The 15231-nt window shown below is 40.6% G+C and overlaps 1 protein-coding gene across 5 annotated transcripts in view; it reads right to left on the reverse strand.

Moving 5' to 3' along the window:
• Positions 1-15231, reverse strand: part of UNC13B (unc-13 homolog B) — a 180911-nt gene that overhangs the window by 62207 nt on the left and 103473 nt on the right. For all 5 annotated transcript variants that reach the window (XM_031062858.1, XM_031062855.1, XM_031062859.1 and 2 more), the window contains 2 exons: positions 8382-8609; positions 7921-8062 (listed from right to left, as the gene is read on the reverse strand). In XM_031062858.1, the coding sequence (XP_030918718.1) occupies positions 7921-8062; positions 8382-8609 (370 nt within the window). The remainder of the gene's footprint in view (positions 1-7920; positions 8063-8381; positions 8610-15231) is intronic.

Below are 15231 nucleotides of genomic sequence, written 5' to 3' on the forward strand. Positions count from 1 at the left end.
TGGAGGTAGACATCTTTCTTCAAGACAGTCACAAAGCAGTAGTGTATCGATGCATAAGACATTACAATCAGATGATACACCACACTGCCAGAGAAGAACAGGTGTGATACAGCAGTTACAGCATTGGTATTTAATTACTATAATTGATTCTGCCTATTATTCACAGCTTAGACTGATACTTTGTGCTCTGGACAGATCAATAAAGACATTTCCATTAAAAGAAGCAGTTTACTGTTTGATGAATCAGCACCCTCCAGTTAATGCACAGACAGGATATAAAGACTCTTCCCCCTTTTTCAGGTGTTTCAGATATCTTTTGTATATCCAAACAGGCTCTTGGATGTCAGAATTATAACAGCTCTGCTCATTTACAGGGCATGCAATAAAGCAATTTGAATGCTCATATGAGACCATGACAAGGGTGATTACTTACCATACCACTACAAATGTCTACCCTCAAGCAAATAAAACCTATGAAAACAGGCAACTGCTGCTGAAGGCCTGTTTTCCAGCCTTTTTAACATTAACATGCTGTATCTGTTGCTAAGCAACAGGGAGAAAGAAGAAATGGGTCAGAAGAGCTCTGCTAAGCCTGGTCAATAGGATGTGGCAGTGGCTGGTTATGAGCATGCTCTCTGCCAAGAAACCATTTGGGCTCTTACTACCACCATTGTGATTCAGGACAATGTTTAACAGACATCCATGCAGCTCCTACTGATCTTTCCAGTAGAGGAGAATAGCTGGGAATTATATGGAAAGGTTAGAGGCAATTCCATGCAGCTCGGATCACAGGCAGAGCACATCACTGTTCCCTGCCTTCACGGCAATCAAATTGTGCAATCAAATCTGTATTTAGAGTTCAGAATAAAAGAGGTTCAATGTTTGTCTCCCATCTTCACTCTCCTCTTCCTCCTCCTTTACTTCAAGAATATCTTCCCAACAAAACCATGCAAACAAGTGTTCACAAGCAGGGAATGGTTGGAATTGCTGCTCTTTGTAGCTCTCAAATTTATCCATGCTTTGCCATGTCTGCCAGCAATACAGCCTAAGCATGTAGAAGAAATCCCCTTCTCCTGACACAGTGCACTACTGTACAGCCTGGCAGTACTGTAGAGGCTCAGTGTTCAGAAATGCACGCGTGCCTCAAAACACAACTGGGACACAGAGCCATTTACCAAGCATCCGTAAGTTAACTCCTGACTTCTTCAGACATCACCTTCTGGTTGACAGCTCTTTGCTAGGACCACTTTAGTCTTTTTTCTTTGCTTCCAATGGTCCTTCCTCAAGGAAAACGTTCACTGTTCAAACCTAAATCTAACTTAAACAGCCCCACACGCATCATCCCCTTCTCCTGAGGTGGCTGGCTATCATCCTTCACTCAAAGACAGTAGCATAACTCACTACAACATCCTACAGGAAGCTTTCCAATAGCATTTACTGAGCTACTAAAGCTTCTATTTTACCACACCTTTCCTTGTTGTTTTTAAGAGACTGCTCAACTTGCTTTCTTTGTGCTGGTGCCATGCCAGAGAGTGAGCTTTACCACTTGCTTACTGCAGCTGAAAGCCTTGAGCTGGTAGCTTACCATCAAGAGGGTAAGTCTGTGGAACCTAGTCCTTGATTTGGTGAAGTAACACAGTTGTGTCAAAACCAGTTCACTTTTCAGTGAGCATCCCAAAACAGAATCATGAACGTTGGAAGACTTAGGCTTGCTAATGGGTAAGAATTTTCTAATTAATGATAAATAGTTTCCAATTTGTGACAGTGACACAACTCCATAAGACTGTGGCTAACAAGCTCTGCTGCTAGAAGCTCTCCCCATCATTAATACAGGAGCTGGTATATTTCTCAAGACGCCTGCCCCACTTCTTGTTATGTTTTTATGAAGCCTGATTTCACTGCGTGCACACATATGTCCATCCACCCTCCTACAGCTGAGCTCTCACAGCTTTTCCCAAGAGGATGCAGAGAAAAGAAATACTCTGTAACCCCACCAAAAAGAAGAAATTACCAAATACTTTCAGGTCCATTTCAGAGATCAAGAGACTGGAAACCAGGTTTGCTATGTACATGGCTCAAACCCTGTATTTTTTACCCATATTGTCTCAGTGTTTGGAGTGGTGCCATTTTTATAAAAGCACTTACTTTTACACTTCAAGCTACCAAATGAAGTAACATTTTCCAAAAACAGCATACAAAATCTAAAAGAAAAATTAAAATCAGATTTTTTTTCCCATTAGGATTTTCTGCCTCAAGTCAGTTGTTGCTGCACTGGAAGCAGCTGAGCTTGGTTCTGCTGACTTGCTCACTATCCCACTTTCTACCTCAATCTATTTTGCCACATTCCCCTTTAGTCTTACACAGCACCAAAGCCCCAGCACCCACACACGTCCCCTGCACTGTCAATATTTGGGTCTCTTCCCATGCCCAGCTGAGGGGAAGCACGAGAGCACACGAAGCTGTGGTTAATTCTGGTCTGCTCACACAGTGACATGCCCACACACACAGTAATTAGTATATTGGTGGCTAAACAGAACAAGCAACTGTTGAATTTACACTATAGTTCCTCCCACAACGAAGTTAGTAATTTGTATCCCTCTAATGTAGCTCCAACTTCTGAAAAAAAATCGTGGGAAATGATTCTTAGTTCTGAGATCTCTGCCAGTCTGTAACGGCTGGGCCAGATAGGCTTGGATGATGTCAGGGGTCTGGGGACAGGGCACTGACTGTGCCTCATCTCCTTCAAAACATAAAGAGAAAGAAAAAGGAGAAGTGTCAAAAAATGACCAGACTACTACTTCTGAACCAATGATTCATTCTTCAAAACAAAAACCCCAACAATATTTGTGCTGAATTTGCTAGTTTTACCCTGTAGAGCTGACAGGCTAATAAAGACAAAACACAACACGTAGATTTACACAAGAACAGACAAGGAAAGTAAAAGACCAGAGGAAGCAACAACATTTTGCAGATTTTAACACAGGTCAGTCAAGCCCAGAATTAAGCAGTTTTATTGTATTTCTGGGTTTTTTTTGGTATTGAACTAAAAATATTTATGGTTCAAAGAGTCTAGTGAATGTCTAAAAACTGCTAAAAAAAAAGAAATAAAGTGCAGACCTGCTTGCAGAAATAATGGATGAGAGTACCGGAGGTGGGAAAATGCAAAGGAGAGAACAGATCAGCATGATGTTAGGACTGTGGTCATTTGAAGAGTACACTTCTGCTTCTGAGGAGCAAAGCCTAAAAAAAGGTAGTGATTTTGTGGAAAATGAGAAAGGAAGGAGAAGTTGTAGCAACCAGTATGTGAAAGACCAGTAAAAAGTTGCAACAACATACAGAGAAGGAGCAGAAAAAAGGTTGTTTTTGGAAATGGTACGACTGAAAAAGCAGGAGGATTTGAATGTGGTTCAAATGAAGTGTCAAAACATTGCAGGGTCCAATTGGCAGCTCAGCTGTGGCCAACCACAGCGAGAATGGAAGGCAAAAACTTCTCAGAAGAGGTTCATTTTTAAATGATGACAAGACTCCTTTTTTAGGGAGAAAAAAGGACAGTGGAGAAAACACCTAAGGCAAAATCAGAGCGGAAAGAGAACAAAGGAAAATCCTTAGTACTTTGTAAGTTAAGCATGACAGCACAATAATATGTCCTGCGAGCCCGTTGTTGCTGTCTAAGAACAGAGTTTTCACTTCTTACTAGTATGAAGCTCTTTTCTTAGGAGAACAAGTACAATCATTTGCTGTTACACAATGTTACAACACCAACTGACAAATTAATGGTGCACCTCTTCTAACTACAAAGAGCAGATGAAGTGATTCTGCATTTTATATCACTAGCTACATTAACTCAGCTTTACAACTGGTGCTTGCCACGAGGCATCAGGTCTGCATTCAGATTTAAGTCTCATGTTGGTTACTGAGCAGGAAAACAAGTGAGATTTTATCAGAGTGCCAGTTTCAGTATCTGCAGTACCTGGAGATTAAAGAAAGCAAGACAAACTGGATGGTCTCTGCCACACAGTGAAGGGAGTCTGAGGGGGGGAGAGTTGCAATTGTTATAAACACAGTGATCTCAGAAGGAGAAGTCTAAAACACAGCTCTGGAACAGCACATATAATCACAGAGATAACTGAAAGATGTTGAGCTTGACAACTTGCTCAGCAGCTGAAAGGAAAATTTTGGGAGCAAACAGAAGCCTTTGGGTAACTAGACAGTGGTTACTTGAGAGTAGCAGCATTCCCAAAGGATTAACAGGTATGTATATCATGTGGGCTCTGCACAGTAAAATATTTGCTGTCTGCTAGCAGGAGGCCCTGCATTCATTTTAACACAGTTATTCTTCTGCAGTGAAAAAGAATAAACATGCCTCTTGCAACCTGTTCAGAGACAATGTAATCTGTTCCAGGCAATGACTTCACACCCACCATTCAAAGCTTCAAACACAGCTGTACTCAAACCATAGAACTTCAAGGGGATATTACTGTAAAATGAACAAGTAATTTTGCACCTACGCCAGAGAGAACAGTAACATTTAGTACTCACAGTCTTTAAAGATTATGGCATTCCCTGAACAAAAGGTATGGACAAGCAGCCTCCAAACAATCCCAGAGCTCTCCCTTTAAAACTGAAATTGCCCTATGGTCAGTTTTATCCTCCTAAGCACTGCCTCCTATTGTAACTCATGCAAAACAATGCTCAACTTCAGCCTTTACAGAAAAAAAAAATATTCCAGGAGCCCTGTAATTTTCACCGACAGTCTAAAACATGTCCAAATGGGGAATTACTGTCTTGTTTTAATTGCACTGAATATGGCAAAAATAGCTTCCTTCTAATATTACTGGACTGCTTCCTAAGGAAACAAAGAGTTATGCAGACTTGTTATGAAAGCTTCTATATTCCAACAGGTTTTGTGAGAAGAAAACAACAACTAGATTGAGAAGAGAAACCTATACCAGCTGCTGTCCCTGGAAAGCCTGCAGCCAGCTGGCTCTCATGGACCAGCCACTACAGACACCTCAGAATCCAGCTGCAGGCAGGACACATGCTGCCTTCTGTCCAGCCAGAGCTGAGGGCAAGGGAAGAGAGCTCAGGGCATGGGGAGAGAAGTACACAGCAAATGGAGGAGGACATCTATAAGCCTGCTCATCACAACTAGAGGAAGGAAATCAGGATTCACTGCAGGAGGAAGGGGGATGTAAATCCAAGGAAAGTAGGGTTTCCTTAGTGCATGTTCACAGAACATTATGCTACAGCAGTGGCTGGAGTCCCCCATCAAGCTTCCTGCTGCCAAGCACCACATATGCAGAGTCTGCATCAAGCCTGCAACACTTTGAACAGAGCAGAAAAATCAACACCTTATGTTTTCAAAGGTCTTCAAACACTGATGAAATATACAAAAAACCCTCCATAACAACCTATTTCCTAAAGCTATAGATGTAAACATACAAATTTTCAGAAAGAAACAGCCTGCAAATTGCTTGCTCAGGCAACATGAATACACTGCAAGAAGTGGTGATTAATCAAAGCAGATGCCTACAGTTACACAGGCTAGTAATGACCTAAAAAGCACGTATAATGGAAACCCAAAGCATTTTGAACTTTGCCTTTTCTAAAATATGATTCTAAATCTGTACTTTAGAATTGGGTCAAACCTACCACTTTTTTTTTTTTTTCTGAAAATATATGGAAAACGAACAAAGCCATTTTTAGGGAGAGATATTTAAGTTTATATACTTTTCTGTCAATCACTGTAAATAAGTACAAACCCCCTATTTAAAATACCAGAGACATAAAAATTTTCAAACCTATTTAAGCTGCTTTTAATAAACTTTACTGAGCTTGTAGAAAGAATTGTATCACTAATTTGTACAATGTGTGCCTTCATTCATGCCATGGTTATAATAACAGTGCTATAATTTTAATGACTGATTTCTGGCTCTACATTCAACCTTTGAAAACACACTGGAATAGTGATCACATGGAAGGCACTAGGCACCTAATGAACATGAGCAACAAACAAGTCCACCAAGCCAGCAGTGCTGACACACACATTAGTAACTGATCTGACCTCTCTACTTACACATCTTGCTCCTTTTTAATTGTTTAACCATTTTAAACATCAAAGCTTTCATATGTCTACTGCAAGGCTTTCAGTAATTACCAGCACACCTTTCCCTCACTACAAGAAATTAACCTCATTTCAAGAATCAAAGACACCTTCCCATCCAACCCCCTAAAATCTGACAATCTTTTGATTGACCTGACAATCTCTTCTAAAAAAGCCTGGTATATAATGGGTATTTTGGGCCTGAATGTGTTGATTTAAATTTCCATTTGATTATGAGTTAGAAAATTTTAGAACCTAAAGAGATGCAAGCTGCAAAAAGATCCATAAATGCAAAATAGAAACACGGGTGTGTAGAAAACCAGTGCTGCACATGCCTCTAAATGACTCTCTCCTCATCCAGCAGAAGGTGAGCTTTGACATCTACTAATGAAACAACACACTGATTGCAGTACTGAATGCTCTCCAGCCATCAGCGTGGAAACTGTGCTCATTCCCTTCATCTCCTCCTGCTTTTTCAAGGCAAGGAAGGCAACCACCACAGGCAAGACAGAAAGTAGCATCAACTCTAATGTCCAAGAGCATGTTATCTGCTGAATCACAGACACGGCCATTAAGTCTAAACAGTGTCACCGTTAAAATGGTGACATGTATCACACTCTGCTATCTATCTTTAAACAGAGTATTTGCTGAGGCTCCTAAAATTAGAAGGGAGCACACTGCAAATACCATGGTAACTACTTGGCATGGTAAATCAAGGTCCTTAAGGCTCCCACACAGACTTGCTGCTATTGTGACTAGAGTTATCCAAATGGCACCTAAGCATTCTTACTACTTACCAAACAGAAATGTTACCTTGGATTAAACTAAGAATAAAGCCAGGGGCTTACTCACTCAAAATAGCAGTAGGATTTTTCTGACATTAATGAGTACTTCAAAACTGCTTAAAAATAATTTTGTTTCTACTGTACATTGTAAAGACAAAGCTGGACTGACATGAAACTGATTTTAAAACACAAACAAATTGCACTTTGCAGAGAGAGCTCCCCCCAAGCAGTTTAGGAAAGAACAGGGAGGAAAAGAAAGGAAGGAGAGAGATGGTATAATGGAAGACCTTACACATTAAAAGAAATAAAGATTGTTGATGTTGAATGAGATCAGCCAGAATCTTCAGAAAACAGCAGTTGGATTTCATGTCTCCATTTTGGTTTGTAACATCTTCAATGACAAATTGAGGGTATGTATTACTTATTCAATAAAAGCAGGATGGAACAATGTTATCTAAAGAACTGTGCCTCCAGACTTTCTTTAAATTCAGACCTCAATACATTGGTAATCTTGGAAGCTATCTCTCACAACAATAACTCCTTTGCATTATTGTTACATTGATGTTCCAAAACTGAAAGAAGAGGCTGCTGGTGTTGCAGACAACTGAACACTAATTAAATTTGGTTGCCAAACACCAGTAGCAGATCCCAGAAATAGGCCACAGAAGTTTCCTTAGTCTTTTACACGAATTTTACTCTCATGTTACAAGGAATTTTTTTTTGCCAGGAACAATAGTTGCTGATTTAAATATTTTCCTTTCCCTTTAGCATTCTCTTGGAACATCAGAACAGAAGTGTTCATAAAGCAGACAATTTGTATATACACAAGGAAGACAGGTAGGATAAATAGGTGTGCACTATGTACATTGTTAGAGATATCAACCCTCCACACACACAATGGTGAGTAAAAATAGAACCATCCCAGATCACAGGTGATGTGGGAATGTGTACGGAGAGAGAAGACACAGCTGTCAACGCACAGATCATACAAACAGGCAACATGGGGCTGAGAGTCCTTGTCAGAGCACTTACAAGTAAAACTTCTCTTCCCATACAGGGTTCAGATTCCCAAAGATCGTTTTTGTCCTCTTCTTCGTTTTACCCACTTGAACAGTTACATATGGATCACTGGACCCAGTCTTGTCTTTGGCCTGCAGACCCTGAGCACACACCACTGAAAGGAAAACAGAAGGGTTACCACCACCCTGCAACAAGACAATGTATCCAACCATCACCCGTATACATTATGAGTATCAGCTCATAATGGCCAGAGAAACAGGAATATCCCTCATGAGAGTATTTCTGATGAGCTCAGAGAGCACTTCCGATGAGCCTCAGCTCATGGTGCACCACAGCACCTGCTACCTGTATGTGCACTCAGCAGAAAGACACAGAGGTCAGAGAAGTCCTTCCTCTATGTTATAATTCCACACTAACTCTCTTACTTGAGGCTCCCAAGTGAGACCAAGAGATCCCCCGACTATCCCACTCACCAGTGATTGTGATCTTTGCTGACCATTTTGAGGTACCATCCAGCACACTCTGTTTCACGGTCTTCATCTGCTGAGCATGTGTCATTTTGCTCTCACAAAACACATCTCTGATCAAGTCGAAGATCTCAGGCTTGTTCCGCTCCCGGATTTTCATGCGATCCTTCATGGCCATGATGAAATTCTGGGTCCGGTCTTCAGCTCCATGCTTCGAGCTCTTCTCTGCTGCTCCTGTGCACCAGAAAATACACAATGCTCATCAGGAACAAACACACACAAAATCATGTCTCACTGAATCTGGACAGGGGGATCAAAGCTACAAGCTACCCTTCACATGATGGCTCCTGATACTGACATTCACACTCTGTTTCCCCCCCGTTCCAACATACACAGAGAACTTGGACCATTTGGAGGCAGAGGGAGTGGTTCCTCTATAAACTGGGATCAGACTGCCCTTCTAACAACAGGTTAATTTAATATCCTTACAGCTGAGGAACACCCAGGAATGAGGTTCTTAAATTAACAGCATGGCCTCTGCTCTTGCTATGAACAAATAAATCCTTACTTAGGCAAGTGCTGAGAAGAGGACATAGGACCTCCATTATGAGCTTGTCTCAGTGCTGCACTTAGCACCACAGAAGAGAAGCTCAGATGGGTCTCCAGCGTCGGCATTTTCAACCCATGTGTGTCACAAAGCTCCCTGCTGAGCTCAGAGTCACTGCAAATCTACATCTCCTGCTTCTCTGGATGCCATTCTATTTTATCAGTTCACACAGAGACAACTCAAATAATCAATTTCTAGAACTGCATAGGTATATCAACTACAACAAATATCTGTAAGATAGCAAACTCAACAGTTCAAAACCTGAGCCATTATAAGCATGTCGTGCTATCACAGTGTCCAGCAGCTGGAAACACAAGAGCCAGGCACAGAGTCTATAACTGCACCGGTACTCAACTCCATCTGACAAAAGAAAAGCCTCTCGTTGCTTGCAAACCTCAAAAAATTTCAAAGTTCATATAATTATGAGATAAGACTACTCCCACCACCAAATACTTCCTACTCAATTCTGACAATCATTTCTACTGTCAGAATTTAGAAATTGACTACTGCATCAGATGTGAGACATGCATCAATAAAAGCACCAATGTGAGCTAACAGGGCAGGTAACTCAGGTGTGAAATGAAAAGCAGGAACTCAGGATTGCACACAGACTCTCTATACGCTGTCTGCAGCAATTTCAAATTATGATCTTAAGTCAGATTAAGTTAAACCAGTACAAAAGCCCTATGAACACATTCAATCATAACCTTTCTGTTTAATGTAATATACTTTTGTTTGTTTTTCTTCTCTAGGATAGCTTAATTAAAGTAAGCTTAGTCCCAGGAAAAATGTCCTCAATTCAAGTATTCCCCAAATATTAAATTACCTTAAAAGTATGCATTCTAGCAGGTGCAAGGTGTGTGCAAAGGGAGTCATCAATCCACAAAGATCCATGACACTGTTTTCTTCCAGAAGTGAGCAAATATGATATCTGAAGTACCCTTGCTATAAGGAACTAGAGTTTTGCACACAATCTGTTTCAGCAAGTAGTGACTAAATATGAAAAAAGTCCTATGAACACATACACGCACACACAGAGGAGCCCAGCAGTACATAACCAAAGAGAATAAAAAGAGTTTCAGCTTGCAATAGACTGTAACCACTGAAGTGTCAGAAGTTCATTAAGGACACTGCACACCAAAGTGTGTTATTAAGGACCTGGGTGTCAAACAAGCCATAATTTCACATTACCTGAGTACTTTTTCATTTTCCTTGCTAGAGGCCTGATGTTCCCTATTTCATTTAGTACAATAAAAAGTACATGCCCCAGAGTTTCCTGTTGTTGGCTTAAGATGAAATGAAATCAAAAATACTGAAATTAATTACACAGTCCCTGCTGTTTCTACTCACCGGTGATGCACCTAACATTTATTAAAGGAAAATGAAACTGAAATGATACCAGGGGCTATGCTTTGAACTTCAGATAAGAAGTGCTATTCAGCTTTAACAGAACTAGGTCTCCTGAGGATGGAGATGGACTCAATGCTTTATATGCAGAATTACAGAAAACTACTGGGAATTTGGGAAAGGCCAAACTGAACAATTTGCCTTTCCTAGCTGGAATTCTGAGATCTGTCATGATCCAAAGAAACCAACTCTGCCCTGACCTTTCTGACTTCAGGGAAATTAAGAACCAATTAAAACTAGCCTTAATGCAAGCACTGCAGGAGCATCAAATGAGGCCCTATAATGCAAGTTTGGACAAATGGAGAAATTCTAATAAAAAACATGTTTAACATCCCCACAGCCTCCAGAGACTTTGCACAGTAGATTTATCCCTCTGCAAGCCTAGCAGCAGTCCAAGGCACCCTGGGTTGCAGGATGTTCAAGCCACGACATAGAGATCCCAACAGCCCTCTAGTCACCTCCAACAGTTGGCTCTGCCTTGTGACTCCAGAGGAAACCCCTCACCCCCACCCACACTGCTTTCCCACTATGCCCAGATAATTTGTCCAGGCAGCTTCATTATTCTTTCCTTGGAAAAGGTCTCTCTCTGCCTGAAGAGACTGTGCCTGAATTGCAGGGCAAAAGCCTGAATCAGACAGACACCTTATTTAACAATACAGACAAACAAAGAACAGACAATATCTGTTCTGCTGTCTCAACAACACGCTTTTTCTTAATTTTGACACCTGCTTCTTGGTACAAAACCAAGAGGGCTTCTAAACCAACCGTTGGGGGACTAATTAACTATCATGTACGAGTTTTAAATGGAAAACATGTCACTATACTGAGTGGCAGAGGGTGCCTTTCCTGCTCTTGGACTGGGATTGCTTCTTCAAGCTGCAAAGACATTTTTGGTCAATGCATCAGCTTTTCAAATCCTGTGAATGTCAACAGAAAGGCATTGGAATGTACAAGTAACATGTACAGCTTTTGGGCTTTCCTTCTTCTTCTCTATGACAGAATTATCAGTCAATTTATGACTGGAAACAGAAAGCAAATGTATCTATATTGGGAATTGTATTGATACAGCTATTAGTACACCACCAGTGCTGTTATTCTATGCTTTAAGAAGAATTCAAGAAAGCAACACTGTCAGGATAGAAGACAGCTGTTCAGTAGGCGGATAATGCTTAGAAATTATATATTCTTGAAACTTAAAATAGATATTCAAGTTTCAAATAAAGGTATCCTTCTTCCTTCTGTGCAAATATTTTCCTACATAGGACTCTGGGAGCAAACAACTGTTCATCACCATGGTGTCTAACCATCATTCAACTCAGACACCAAGATGATTAGCACATGACTTAATTCGTCTGACTAACCCCCCACTCACTGACTCGGTCTCGGAACTGCAGCCTCTGAACCCAGAGCACAACATACACAAGTTTCTCATCCAAAAAGCAACAATCACACCTGCCTCACAGTCCTGAGTCAAAACGCATCAATTAAAAAAACTAGCCCAGAACTGTACAGGCCTCTTACCAAGCTCTTGCTCACATAATGTCCCTTCCTTCCACCCTCTTGGTAATTACTCCTCTGCATTTGTTCCTCTGTCTCCTACTCATCCAGCTGCAGATTTACTCTTTCTTTGATACTAGAATTGCCCAGCCCATTGTAATTCAGTTAGTACTACGCCAATGCTCAAGGCAAGAGACAAAAGCTCAGTTTCCAAAAGCTTTGCATGCCCTGGGGATGTTAAAGAACATCCCTCTATCCACTCTCAGTCAAGTAAGAAAAGAAAAGTACCCATTCAGAATAGACTTCTATTACTTCCAAGAATAGCAGATGGCTAAAAATAAATACCATTGAGTAGGTATTTATGAGCTTATGATAAAAAAGGTAAGTGCCCTATCATCAGAATAATAACTCTTAAGTATCTACAACATTATGAACCAGGAGGCTGCAGTACACATACTACAACTGATTCCAGGTTATTGCACTTCAGACACCACCAATTCATGGAATAGCCCTGCTGAAGCAGTCTGCAAATGGGCTTTGATTCAAATTGCAACAAAGCATTGCTGAATTTTACACCAGTGCAGTCCCACACTGATGATAAATTTTTTTAGTGTATCAGATAATAAGTTTCTTTAAAACATAGACACAAAGAAAAATACCCTCAGAAGAGAGAATCAAACTTAATTCTACAAGACTTGGGAGAATTACTTTCCCCGCAAAGGTATGAAGAATGGAAAATGGATAAACAGCACATTCTAAATCTAAAGAATAAAACCCCAGGTGTCTACCCAAAATTTTAAGGCATAAACAATGGAAAAGTATTTGTGACCAGCCTGAACATTCATTTTACTCCAATGCAACATTTTCTGGAAGACTTACACCGATTGAAGTGAATATATATCCTGAGGCATCAAGGTATAATCAATAGAATTGTATTTGTTACCAGTCTGAAAATTCATTTTACTCCACTGTAACATTTTCTGGAAGCCCTAAGTAGACATAAGTGAAGATATGTCCTGAGAATGTTTTGGGCTTTTTGCCGACAGCAACATTAAAGCTTCTGTTAGGAAAAAATCCCTCCTGAGTTCAGTATACAAGAAAGTTCAGTCTTGAATTTATGGGATCTCTAAACTATTGTTTGTCCCCCAGACACCCTGTTTCTCATTCCTCAAGCACAGACTGTTCTTCAAACATATGTATAAAAAGAAATTAAACTTCTCAATTTTCCTCTGGCTTTTTGGGTTCCAGTTAGAAGAACTTTAGCATGAACACACCAAAGTAAAGAACGCAGCTGCCTGAAATTGCCTTTTAATATGTTTCTAGTATTGATAACAATTGTTTTCCCATTCCAGAGGCACATTCACCCCCTTCTCCAACTCCCACCACTATCCTCTGTCTTTTCTATCTTTTCATTGCACAATTACCATCGCCAGCTTCCCCTACATCTCTACCCCAGCTAACGATACCTTCCACATTCACAGTGGGTAACCCTGCAGACTCCACTCACAATTTCTCTTCCTTGATTCTGGACACCTAACAAGAACTCAGTAAGGAAAATTTTTGTTTGGTTGGGTTTTACCTTTCCACATGCTTCACACTTTTTAAGCCTGGTGTACTCTCAGTTGTTTCCTCTCTGTTCCTGTAACTCTGCGTGATGAAGTATCCTGAGTTTACATTTTGAAAGAAAATGTGAAAACATCTGCAACCCCCTGAATAAAATAACAAGTTCTTACTTAATGCTTTGTCATACATGAAATTTCCAGTTGTTTCTTCTATTCTATGAAAGAACACAACACCACATCCCACAGCCCATTGCATAAGATTATGTAATTACAGCTAGAGATAAGAAAACCTTCCCCCATGGTTATTCTTCAGAGTCTCAGTTCCAGAGACTCCCTGTTCTCAGGGAGTCTGAATCACTGAAGCTGTCTTCTACCTTTGATTTTCTCACAGCCAACTTAGCCCTTTTACTCTTTTGTAAACAATGAGCTTAAAAAGATCATCTTACTCCCTGTAGCTTATCTCCCTCTTCCCCAACATGGCGAAAGCAAAACCAGGCTCAAACAAGGACTAAACCAATTCACAGAGCCACTGCTGCCAGCTATGAAACAGTATCTGCTGCCCAGAAAGGCTTTAAGACACGGATATCTGTAAACTGTAAGAGTAAGCTAGAGTCGTAGCAGGTGCACTGCATGCAGATCTCCTACACCTCTGCCCTGGGCTCCAAAACATCCCTTTAGAAAAATCCTATTAGGGAAGATCTAGTACAGCTATTTTTTTTTTTTTGAAACAGCATGATTCCTTCCCCCCTGTTCCAGATTGCCAAGCATCTCTTTTAAAAGATTAACAATCTTGTATCATCCAAGACATTCTCATATTTCTCCCATTAGTATTGAAGTCTCTCCAGTATCTATTCCCATCTGCAGTCTCCCTTCTTGAACGTGGATATCCACAACCCTCCTCTGCAGGAACATAGTTTCTCTTAGTCATTAGCTATTTCTTTAATACAGAGGTTTTTCCCTGTTGTTTTCAACTTCAGGACCACTGCTCTGTACAACAGCTTTGTGCCTGTTTCCTCTCCGCTGCTGGTGCAAATCTAATCCTCCTCTGTTCTCCACAGATTTCTCCCTTACTAAGATACCACAACTCCCTTGCATTACAGCATCATGGGTATGCATCTGAATCCAGCCTGGATGCCTTGAGATTTTCACCTCAAATACTGAAAATTAGCAGTTAGCAGAGAGTTCTGGTGAACTCCAGAAATAGAAAGGTTATTCTCAGGAACTGACCCTGCACATCAGACTGTGACAGAAAACTGAGCTACGACCAAACTACATTCTCCTGCACCAAATGCTCTTTGCTTAGTCACAGAAAGGTCTCAACAAAGCCGAGGTGCCAATGATGCAATAAATGATATAAACTCACCTCCCAGCTCTCAAAGACAAATCTAGAACTGCTGAGCAACTGGGAGACAGAGGTGTTTGGCCAGGATCAGATGTGTCTTACAAATAAGCCATTGCAAATAGCCCTAGACCTAATTGACAACTTCAAGACTCGGCACTCATCAAAAATACAAGTATAAACAATATCCATTTGGGTGTTAAGAAGAGTTGTAAGAAAAAACAAATGACCTATGATTCACTGGTATCCCTTGCTGAATCACTCAGCCTGGCTTTCCCAAACAACTGCAGCCCAATTCAGATCACAAGATCCAGCTTTTCAAGTTTGTAGAATTGCTGAAAGGAATTTGCAATAAGTCCCTTCATACTTCACAAACTTTTCTGATTCCTTAGACTTAGTCCATCAAGTTACAATGGCAAAAGTGTCAAGTGAGTGAACACAAAG

This window comes from Geospiza fortis, unplaced genomic scaffold (genome assembly GCF_000277835.1).
Source record: "Geospiza fortis unplaced genomic scaffold, GeoFor_1.0 scaffold878, whole genome shotgun sequence".
Taxonomy (NCBI): Eukaryota; Metazoa; Chordata; class Aves; order Passeriformes; family Thraupidae; genus Geospiza; species Geospiza fortis.